Here is a 12,375-nt window from a genome sequence, read left to right on the forward strand (position 1 = left end):
CCTTCACCTGGGCTGGCAGTCTTCTGGCTGGAGATGGAGGGTTTGGTACAATCCCAGGATACAGGTTTTTCAAGGAGGGCCAGAACCCAGGTCACGCAGGTTTGGAAGAGAGAATCCCCAGCCTGGGATTTTCATCCTGCAGGCATAGGCTGATGCAGAAAAGGGTTGTTGGAGACAGGCATGACCTTCAACATCTGTTTCAGCAGTTGCTTTCATCTATTTTAAATTTTGGGCTTCTGCAACAGATTTCATTTGGAGAAAGGGTATCAGTTGCTAAAATTTATTTTTGAAAAACCTCTGCTCTATGCCACGGTCACTTGCTGCCTCTATGTCAAAGGGAGGATGACTGGAAATATAAGAAAAGAAAAAAAGCTGGGAAAATGCTTTGATTGAACCAGGAGCACATTACATGAGAACCACATGCTAAAACTCATAAGCCTTTTTATATCATCAATTGTATATCTAACTCTGGTAAGAACACATTCCTAATTTAAAAAATGATAAAACACACGCACACACACACACACACCAAGAAAACAACCTCAAACTATACTTCACTTGTACCTCCCCCTATTGCTTCTATATAAGAAAAGGGAGATAGAGTGTGAGGAGGATTCTAGAACAGGAGGAAATCAGATGTCCCTTAATCAGCTTTAATATTGTCTGGAACTGGGGTTCCATTTTGCTTCAGCATTACTGAAGATTAATCTGCTTCTCTGTATTTGTATTTCTTTCCTCTTCTTCCCTTTCAGTGGTATCTTGAGAGACTTTTTCTGCCTCTTTCTTTCTTCCTCCTGCTCCTTAACCCATACCAATAAGCGTGACATCTCCATTTAGGAAGTGGCAATTTACAAACATTGTGAGACTCAGAGAAAGAAAGTTAATACTAAGCCAGATGGAAAGATAAAAAGATATACACTTGTCCCCCAAAATCTACAGAAGGTTCTGGCTGAGAATGGGGAGGTGGCAAGGGGGTGGGATTAGGGCCAACTTGTACAGGAGACAAAGAAGTAGAGATATGAGCCACTGGAGAATTTTTCTATAGAGGGAATTTAAAGTGGCAAGCTGATTCTCACACGCTGGCTCCTACCTGTGATTCAGACGGCAACGTCAGTGTCCCTCCCTGGGAGAGAGCTTCCCTGACTGCCCAGCAAAAAGTGGCCATCAAATCACTCTCCACTTTTTTTTTTACATTTTACCTCTCTACGCCACATTTATCATTATCTGGAATTTTTCTTCTTTATTTTTTCTTCCTCTCTCCAGCCTTATCCTTATCCCCTTCCCCACTAAAATGTAAGCTCCTTGAAGGGCATATACTGTCTGTTTCTTGCCCCTAGAATATAAGCCCCAAGGCTGCAGGGACTTGGCTGGTTTTATTGACATCTGTATTGCTCAACATGCCTTGCACATTTAATACTTCAGGGGATAGTTGTTGAATAAAAGAATCATGGAAAGAAAACTGTTTCTTACTGACAAGGTTGCATTGTGATGAAACAATTGAAACTTTCCCTGAGTTGGAGCAATGGCAGGTATGTTGCCTCCATTATAGGTATAGCCTCAGTTTTTAATCTATTGGGACCAACAGAGGCTAATGGTAGAGATGGAACTAGAAGTATCTTCTCTGTGCTAAACAGTGATGTGGGTATGGAAGAGACACCATAGGAAGAGAAAGGAACCTCCTTCTCACTCCAGGGGACAAGAAAAAGTTCTAAAGGAAGCGCTCACTGCAGTGGAAGCATACATAAATCAAATAATGCTGCAGTCCCTTAAGCTTGACAAAAGCTTTTTTGATGTGTGGCAGATTACAATTATACTGAAATACACTATGAAAATATTCTTCCTATGTTAACAGATGTCTTCATCAGGTTGGTAAACATCAAAGATTTGTCTCAGTCTTTTGCTATTTTTTTTAAAAGATTTTATTTATTTGAGAGAAAGAATGAGAGAGAGAGAGAGAGAGCACATGAGAGGGGGGAGGGTCCGAGGGAGAAGCAGACTCCCCGCCGAGCAGGGAGCCCAATGTGGGACTCGATCCCGGGACTCCAGGATCATGACCTGAGCCGAAGGCAGTCGCTTAACCAACTGAGCCACCCAGGCGCCCAGTCTTTTGCTATTTCTATCCCAAGTATGACCTGCCTTTTTGCTTCATTATATTCTCCCTTCGAAGAAGAATAAAGGAAAGGCATATGATCATTTACAAGTCATGCTTAATATTAGCATTTCATTAGTGATTTAAAATATACTCCTTTTAGAATATGTAAAGTACAACAAATATACACATATTTTAGGATAAACAGAATAGAAATTCATAGCAAGGGGTATGTTTTTTACATTGTGAATAGTAATGTTCCATTTTGGAGCAAATGGCTTTAGTACATGATAAAGTAAAATAAAGATTGTCAATGCAAAAAAAAGTGAATTATAACAAATTGCTTATATGCTGGACATTAAAGTATTCATAGATAGAGCAACCATATGATTTATCTTCCAAATGGGATGCCTCTAAGAGTGAAAGAGTGCACTGGTCATAATTAACACTGGGTCAACAGACCATAAGCCAGCATAAACCAGGGAGTATGGTCATCTTCCTCATGGGGATACTTAATGACAACACAACTGCTTTTAGGGTTTTTTTTAATTAAAAAAAAAGCCAAAACAAAACAAAATAGCTTGTTCATGTGCTAAACACACAGTAGGCAACTGGTCCTTTTTTTGATTAACTACTCAATTTGTTATAATAAAATTAAACTAATCTGAATATAAATTATTATTGTTGACAACTGTTTAGAAGAAAAAGAGAAACTCAGTGGGTAGTCTACCCTATTTTCAAATTATTCTGATCATTAGAACATTTTTTCCTTGGACCACAAAAATTAATCAGAATAGAGAAGTCTGTGGGAGGCCTGGGTGTCTCAATCCGTTAAGTGACCGACTCTTGACTTTGGCTCAGGTCATGAGCTCAGCATCTTGAGATTGAGCCCCATACTGGGCTCCTCACTAAGTGTGGAGCCTGCTTGTGATTGTCTCTCTCCCTCTGCCCCTCCCCACCCTGCTCACGCACTCTCTCTTAAAAAAAAAAAAAAGGAAAAGTCTGCTGAGTACCATTTTCAACTGAAAAATATGCATTTCATATTTTAAGATCACCTATCTCTCAGTATTGACCTGGGTGGCAGATACAGTTCACCTCCAGTCCTAGACCTTATTGAGTGTAGCTGTCAGGAGCACCATGTTGAGAGGACTCTGAGGTTACCTTAAGGCTTAGCAGAAAGGCTTGTGGTAATCAGTTAGTGATGTCTGCAGGAGACACGGGCTATAGGGCAATGGTAGTTGTGGCAAGAATTGCCATCCCAGATTTGGACAAATACTTGTTTTAACAATAATTTTCTGACATATATCTAATATATAGTCGATTACAAAAGGAATAATTACAACTTGCTGATACTGCATCTGCTACTTCAGTTCTGCCATAGTGTAATTAATACACCAACTACACCACAGGACGACAATGCCATCACGCTTAACTTGAATGAAGACAGCAGTTTCATCATGTCATCACATCATTGTTTTATAACTCTCTTAGTCCAAAATCAAAATAAAGAAAAATCAAATCCCTAATACCTGAAAAGAAAGTAGTAGAAAAAAATAATACAACCAACATGCCAATTAATGCTCTCTGATTCTATTCTTATTTTGTTGTTGGGGACTATATTTTTACCTACCCAAGAGAATTTTAAGCCATAAAATGAAAATTAAATTTGCTTCTCCCATTGCAAACAAACATTAATGTCTCAATTTTTTTTTTTAAGATTTTATTTATTTGACAGAGAGAGACATAGCAAGAGAGGGAACACAGGCAGGGGGAGTGGGAGAGGGAGAAGCAGGCTTCCCGCCAAGCAGGGAGCCCGATGTGGGGCTCGATCCCAGGACCCTGGGATCATGACCTGAGCTGAAGGCAGACGCTTAATGACTGAGCCACCCAGGCACCCCATAATGTCTCAATTTTTAAGAACTATTTTCAACGTTTATTTCACCACCACATATCTTGTATTATTTATCCTTCATACAACAGAGAGATCTGTTCTGTGCCTTGCAATGAGCGGAAATAAAAAGGATATAATTGTTGATACTTTTTAAAAAATACAGAAGCTGTACCTAATATCGGTGCTTCCTTTGTGACTATGAAGTATGTTCCATCTTTGGATCTTAACTCTCTAACTTTAAAAAATAGGGCAGAATTAAACTAAAGAGGAGATCCAACTTCAGATTACAAGGCAGCTTTCCTATATTGACTTTGACTATGCAGCTCTATTTTTCCAAGAGTGAAATCGTATTGAAGTGGTTTTCGAAAATATTTTGTGGAAAATAAGAATTAATAGATGGCAACTCCTCATTCATGACCCCCAAACAGGAAACAAATTCGTCGGGCAACAGGGTCTGTTCTGGAATAGTTTCATTGGGTGAAGCATTTTCCAAAAGCATGGCAGTTTCTCCCTCAACTGAGTTTTGTATGTCCAGAGGATTGCATTCTCCTTGATTTAAAATGAGGCTTAATTCTTCAAGAAATAGTGTGTTGCTTAGCGAATTCCTACTTGAGACAGAAAAAGCAAAATTAGGGTATCTTTTAAACCTGGCATTTTCCCCCAGGTCTAAGGAATCAGCCGGTGGTTTGAGAGTTGAGGAAGATGTGTCATCATTTTTGCTGAGATGGTTTCCTCCAGTGAGAAAATTTGAAATCTGGGGTTTATACCCAGTGCTGAGACCAGGAATATACACAACTGTAGTGTTGGTGAGTAGTGACTTCTGCAGGCAGTCTCTTGTCTCCAGGGATCCCGTATTCTTTTCTGTCTTGTAGTCTATGGGCTTCTGTTCTTCTGGGATTTCTATCTCTGTAATCACCGGATCAACATATAGGACCTGTTCGCTGGAATTATTATTCATAAATTCACTTTTTTCCTAGGAAGAAAGATTTTATTTTTATTTTACAAAAGGCATTTAAAGGAGCTAACTGGATAATTAAATAAGGACTGGAATCCTGCTTTCCCTCAGCTTTCCTTTGCCCTCCCTCTTCTGATATTGTTTCTCTTCCCATACAGTTTCCTCCTTTTGTTATCCTCCTCTATTCCAAGTCTTTATTAAATTCTCCCACGAGGAGACTGAAGAAAGGAATAATAAAAATAATCCCTGTTTTGCACACGTCTTGGTTTAAAAATTTTAAAGAGAAAGATGTATCTTGCATATTAACTCGCATACGATTTCAGGGCCTTTTAATATTTGGAAGTTCAATGTGTTGGAATATTTCTTAATATCATGGAGCATTACTACAAGAAAATATCTCATTGCTTAAATAAAAGAAAGGAAGGTGGGAGAATCCTGTTTTGCTTCTATTTTCAAATAAGGTAATAATAAATGCTTTGTGCTGAGGTTCTAAAGGTGTGCAGCTACTTACAATTCAGACAGGAACAGGAGGGTCAGTGAAGAAGGTTTTCATTTGTGTAAAAGCCTGATGACTCTTCTGGGTAAGAAAATGACTCGAGGCCTCACAACTGATGGCTGGCTTCTGAAGGCAAATAACTCCCACCCAATGCTGTTATAAAATGATAGCCACTTGGTATCAACTGAATGTTCGTGTTCCTACAGAATTCATATGTTGAAGCCCTAATCCCTAGTGTGATGATATTAAGTGGTGGGGCCTTTGGTGGGTAATTAGGTCGTGAGTATGGAGCTTTCATAAATAGAATCAGTGCCCTTATAAGGCACTCTCTCCTTCTACCCTGTGAGGATACTGCAAGATGGTGGCTATCTTCAGGAGAGCTCTTACCAGGAACTCAGCCTGCTGGTGTCTTAATCTTGGACTTACCAGCCTCCAGGGCTGTGAGAAATAATGTTTGTTGTTTAAGCCATACAGTCTATGGTATTCTGTGATAGCATTGCAAGCTGAGTAGAAGACTGCCCCTTAGTCTTTGGGCAGAAAACAAAACTTCATCTGAAGGTTTGTTTCTAATTCCAGGAGCCCAGAATGGGAAGGAACTCTGGCAAAAAGAAAGACCTTGAATAAAGCAGCATGAAGTGTCTTTCAAATTTTCTTCAGCCTCAGCCTTCTTAGGGAACATGCCAGGTTTGGGTTGGGAAGGGCAGACATGTAGTCAAAGGTCAGATGAAAGTCAAAGAAACTAGACTTGCAATAAGAAACGAAGATTGCAAGGTGGCTGTGTTCTGTAGAGGGAGGTATTTTCCTTACTTCAGGCTGGCAACTGAATGATGTGGGTGGGAGTCAGACTGCAGTGAAGGACACAGAAGAGCAACAGGGACCATTCCAGAATGAAGGCAATAAAGGAAGAAGAGGACCTGACCACAACAAGGTCAGGGACAATTATCTGAGCCACAGAAAGTCCCCAGTCCCCTTGGATAATAATTAGTGGAGGAACAAGATAGAACTAGCAAGTGGAAGGGATATAAGATTACAGTATTTATTATCTGTAGTTTGATGAACATATGCTTGTCCTTCAGTTACTTGTTAACTATGTACTTCGTCACATATGTGGGTTCAATTGTTCTAAATCACCCCTCCACTATTAGGCAACATTACCTCCTTCAAAATCAGCCATGTGCACACCCTTTCTCACCTTCAAGTATCCAGAGACAGGAATCCTCCCTTCTGCCTAAGGCGAACCTTTCCATCTCACCCCTTTAGACCATCCCCTCCCCTCTTCTTCACAGTCTTGTTGGATCAATATTCCCTCTTTCTCTGTAATAGTCCCTCTTAAGCCTGTCAAATTTAGTATAAACATGCTTCTGACTCACATCCCTCCGAAGCTACTGTTGTTCATTCACTGCACGAGGATATGAGAGCTGACCACGTATCAGCATAGCTCCTTTCTCTACTCCCTTTTAGAAGAATGTCTTCATTCTCAACCTCTGCTTCTTCACTTCCTAATCACTTCTCAACTCACCAGTGACCTCCCCCTTGCCACATTCCATGGAATGTTACAGACCCTCTACAAAGTGGTCAGCACCATGGGTCCTTGCTTCTTGACACTTTGCTCTTAACCTCATGATGTTCATTCTCTGACCTTCCTCTTCTGCCTCTCTCCTAGGACCTTGTCTATTCCAATGGAAAAGCCCTTAGTTACTCCTCATTGTCTTTAGCAGTAGTTTTCAACCACTTAACAGTGTTCTCAACCTCAGCTGCAGAGTGGAATCACTTGGGAAGCTTTGGATAATACTGATGCCTGGGTCTCTCCATGCCCTCCCTCCCTCAGAGATCCTGGGATGTGGCCCAGGCATCAGGATTCCAATATGTAACCAAGGCTGAGAACTACTACCTTAGGGATTTCTCTGGGGTTGGGTAAGGAGTTGATTAATGGGTTCATAAGAGTTCCAAACAAAGCCACTTTTATTTGTTTTATAAATACTTGTCTTCCTCACATCTTTAGAACAAAGTGTTTCTAGGGGTGTCTGGGTGGCTCAGTCATTTAAGTGTCCAACTCTTGGTTTCTGCTCAGGTCATGATCTCAGGGTCGTGAGATCAAGCCCCGTGTTGGGATCTGTGCTGAGCATGGAGCCTGCTTAAGATTCTCTCCCTCTCTCTCTCAATCTCTCTCTCTCTCTCTCTCTCTGCTCCTCCCCCTCCACTCGTAAAAAAAAAAAAAAGAAAGAAAAGAACAAAGGATTTAGAGGGCAAAATTAATTTTTTTTAAAGTTTGAACATTGTTGTCAACAGAATGAAGTCTGAGTTCTGTAAAGTTCTGTAACAGGACCTTTTATGATCTGATCCCAGTCACCATTCCAGCAATATACCAACCACTCCTCACATCAAGCTTTTCAATAAAGCAACACCTAACAAGCTCTTCTCACTCTGTGCTTTTGCTCATGCTGTCCTCTCTATTTTGAATGTTTTCTGTTTCTCCTAAGCAACTCCTTCTCATCTTTCCATATGCTTCCCGTATACCCCCATCATGTTTGGTCTCATTTCTGTCACTGCACTTACATTAATGCACTGCAATGCTTGGATGATATGTCTGTCCCATCAGCTGGGTTTTGAGCCCCTTAATGGTGAAACCAGACTACCAAAAAGTAGAAGGAGCACACATAGCAGAATCTTTTCCCTTCTCCATAATCAGCAGCAGTTCCTCCATACTTGGCAAAGTCCCCTATAGTCTCCGGGTCTTCCCAGCACACCTTTCTCTTCTTTTTGAGATGGAAACCTGGCCCAGCCCTGGTGACACCATCTCCCACAGTCCTCTCACATCTATTTTCTCAAATCCACTGGACCTCAGGAGTGAAGCAGATCTCACCTGCTTCTCCAATCTCATGTAAAACACAAGCCTCTTTGTGTCTTTGAGCTGCATTTTATTGAGCTTTTCTACCCGTCTCCTTTTGTCCCCAAAGTCATCTATCAACTATTGGCCACCAGGTGACTGATACCTGGCCCACAAGCTTCCTCTTCTCTTTTCTCTTTTGAATAGCATTGTTTCTTTCTTCCTTCTCTCTTTCCTTCCCCTAACTTCATGCCCTCATCTCTAAGTATAACTTGAAATATGTGTAATTCTGTCTTGACATATGTTTATACAGTTATGCTAAAATGTACACACATTTATGTATTTGAACAGAAATTCTATTCTAATTATTGGATTGCACTTTTACTCTTAGCTGCCACTTAGTTTTTATTTGATGGTGTTTGGTTACCTGTAGCATTTTTACAACATTACTGTTTTCCATATTAGGAATATCTTCATGAAGCCACTTTGGTATTAGCAATAAGATTCTTCTTTTAATTCTAGGAAATAAAAATGACACATTTAGAAGAAGCATTTTACTTAAAGATTGGTGCAAGCCATCACATAGGAGGCCAGGAAATCAACTGGAATGGAATGCATAAAACTTCCTGATGCAGATTTCCATCTCCTACTTTAGAAAGTTAAGTGGGAAGTTGATTCACTATCTTTTCAGATTTCCTCCTCCCTCTATTGCTCCGCTTTTCTCTAATGAGCCAGAACATTTCAAAACACTCACACTAGATTCAAGGTAAGTGGGAGAACCACCCTGGAAGTAAAACTGTACGCATGTTAAATATGGCTAACCATTATAAGCAGATATCAGTGTGGAAAGGTTTGGAAAATGTAAGGGATATTTTGCAGAGCTTTCCAAGTCAACCATAGCCACAGAAAAATATTGAAGAAGAGAATGCTATATAATAAAAAGGTATAATTCTAGCTCCTCTAATTCTGAATTTGTACTGATTTCATACAGGGTTGAGGTGATAGGGATGGCTCCAAATGTTGTTTATGTGGATAGAGTAGGAGGCTGCAGAAGTTGTCTTGCAGTTGTATGGCACAGTGAGAATACTGGTTTTTCCCTGGGCTGTGTGCTTATTAAGGAACACTAGGGTGGGGTGATGGAAAGAAAAGGGAGAAACTGTGAACACCCCGCTTCTTCCCCAAGCTACCCTTGGCACTGCCACTGTGTCAGAAGCACTTTCTGTATTTATAATACAAATTGACTTGAGCAAAGGTTGCAACAGGAACTTAGACTAAACTGGTCTCTGGCACATTTTTACCTGTAAACAAGTACCTGTTAGCAACAGGTCAAACTTGTTTATCTGTTTAAGCAGGTTTTCTAAGGACTTTTACTGAGTAACAACCAATATCCTGAATGAACTTTGCTCGCTCAATTTGACCTTCAACTGTAGGGTAAAAATAATTTCTTTACACATATTTATATAATGTTTTATGATTCAGCTTTTTTACTAATTCACACTCTCTTTCTATACTTAAAATTGGACCAAATTAGTAAGTTCATGTTATTACAGAAAAGTTTTTATACAGCATGCTGATAACAGTGAGAATATCTATATATATGTGTGTGTGTATATATATATATACACACACACACACACACACATACATATATATACATATATATATATTTACCCATTTTTGGTTTCAGTTTAGAATGTTTTCCAGTTTTGTTTCTGAAGTAAGGCTTTTATAAGTAATGTATAGTTATAGTAAATAACAGTGTCTGTTTATATATAAAATAGTTGTATTGAAATGGTCTCGTTTCATTTATCTTTTTAAAAGGAATACTTATTTAAATAATTAAATTAGCAAAGAATTGTCCTATTTTCTTATTTGTCATTGCCAACTGGAAATTAATTTTTAGGTTATTGTAACAAGCTTAATGCTATTTAAAATTTCACAGTATCTTTGGACAATAACATAAATACTAATATTTTTATGTCATACAAGTTCAAACATTAAGAGGGGCTTTATAATCAAGTATGTTTTTAAAACTACCTGAAACAAAGTTTTATATTAGTTTGCCCACCTCATAATGATATCAGGGATATATTTATTAATGGGTAATTTAAATTTTGAAATATCACTAACTTCTGAAGGAAAAAGCCTACTTTGTAAATTTAAAAAATCACAAGTGTACCTTACTTAGAATAGCTCATTCTAAATCTTCCTACTGCCTTTTGATTATAAATTTAAAAGAAAGAAAAATAATGTCATGAAGCAAGTGATGGCAAGAAAAACTCAGTGCCATCAGTTAAAGAACATTTGTACAGTTAAAATTTGTGAGTTGTTAGCTGTACAAGGAGACTGCCACATCAAACAACTGTGTATTCACAGATTAGAAATACTCAACACATCTAGTAAAATTTAGAAAATTGAAGGCTTTGCTTTCCTCAAAGCCTCATTTATCCATCACTAGGCATTGATCTTTACTAATTCCATACTGGAAAACAGTGATCGAAGGCCAAGGAGAATGGTCATGGGAGCTGGTTGCTAACACACCAACACAACTTGTATCAAAGTGATGAATTCAGATGTTGCCACACTTCTCTTCACACTGATTCAGAGGATTTGTTTGGGTAGGATTCGAGGCAGGTTATGACCTAACCGCTTTAAAGAATCCAGGCACAGTGAGCAGGCTGTGTAGCCTGAGAATGTGGGTTGTGATGTCAGCCAGGTCTGGGCTCCTGACTTAATGCTTAGTGACCTTGGGCCAACCACTTAACCTCTTGAAGCCTAAAGTAAGTGATCTGTAAAATAAGCCTTTGGGTTTTCCCAGCAGGGTCATCATGAGGTCATCATGAGGATTACATGAGCGACATGTGTCAAGAGTTTGGCATGGGTTGGTAATCATTAAACACTACTCATTTTATTTTTTTCTTTCTCTGACTAAAAATGTTGATGGGTTTTCCTAGTAAATAACTGAATTGACTAGGTTTACTATATATGGTCTAAATCAGAAAATAGAAATTCTACAGAAACCTACCCCGTTCGGAGTGATTTGTTAAATATCCCAATCAAAGAAAGAATTGACAACATAACAGCAAAGAGGACCATTCCTGATAAAAGTCCAATGTCTTGTTGCCTGTTGTCTGAAAGAAAGAAAAAATAACTTTAGCTAAGCATTAGTGTCCGTGGGATGTCAGAATCATTGTTCTCTCTACTCTGTGCAAAGCAAAATTCATTGAGCTCAAAGGAAAAAGGGAAGGGGAGAACAAAATTAACTTTTACCTTGGGCTGCGTGTATAGTGACTGTCCTTCCAAAATGCACAACAGTACCTTTCTTTTCTGAGAAAATTGGGCTGCACGTATCTGGTATCAGTGGGTTTCTAGAAGTGCATCTCTGGCAAATGTGGTCAGCATTAGACATTTTTTTCTGAGCTTGTGCATGCATATTTTATATAAAAGGGTTTAGTGATGAACCTCGTTTGTTTTGTCTGACACAAGTGAGAATTCCCAATTGCTGGTAACAGAGTCTAAAGCTGGCCACAATCACAACTGAGGTTTATTAGGTTTTCTTTTTAACCTTTCGAGCAAGACAGAAGTTATGTAGAACTTGTCACCATTCTTCAAAATGTATTGTTCATGAATTTTTTCTGCCGAGAAAGGACATTTGCTCTACTTAAAACAATATATAAGAAAGAAATTCAAGTTGCTATATATCTTGCACTCACATTTTATCTTAAAAACAATGCTTTTCTTGTGTTTTGAAGCATCAGTTAATCACCCCAAATCTTTAAGTAATTAATATGATATATTCAACATACATTACCTACTGGGCTCATCACATTTTCTCCCTAGTTTATAAAAAAAATCCTGTTTTCTATTTTCAAATATAAACTATGCATTGAGACATGACTATCACGCTCGAGTTCTGAGTGACGATGGATATTGGCCTCCTTTCGATCTCTCATTCCTTCCTTCCTCATTCCCTTTAGCAAATATTTATCAGATACTTACTATGTGGCAGACACTTCACTGGCCCTTGCCCTCATTATCTCCCAGCTGCACCTGACATGCACCTGGGTGTCTCCAGGCTGCCTGGTCCCTCTCCTAAAGCCAACTGGTGAGCAGGGGC

General features: G+C 39.1%; 1 protein-coding gene across 1 annotated transcript in view; it reads right to left on the reverse strand.

Annotated features, from left to right (window-relative positions):
• Positions 1-3,963: 3,963 nt before the first annotated feature.
• The window catches only part of IL23R (interleukin 23 receptor), a 54,100-nt gene continuing 45,688 nt past the window's right edge, over positions 3,964-12,375 (reverse strand). Inside the window, exons 8-10 of the mRNA XM_028102501.2 lie at positions 11,284-11,389; positions 8,686-8,776; positions 3,964-4,953 (exon numbers count right to left, since the gene is read on the reverse strand). Of these exons, the coding sequence (XP_027958302.1) occupies positions 4,306-4,953; positions 8,686-8,776; positions 11,284-11,389 (845 nt within the window). The 3' untranslated portion in view covers positions 3,964-4,305. The remainder of the gene's footprint in view (positions 4,954-8,685; positions 8,777-11,283; positions 11,390-12,375) is intronic.

The sequence above is a fragment of the Eumetopias jubatus genome, unplaced genomic scaffold (assembly GCF_037043125.1).
Source record: "Eumetopias jubatus isolate StellerSeaLion01/CBP00866 unplaced genomic scaffold, mEumJub1_p1.0 scaffold_4, whole genome shotgun sequence".
Lineage (NCBI taxonomy): Eukaryota > Metazoa > Chordata > Mammalia > Carnivora > Otariidae > Eumetopias > Eumetopias jubatus.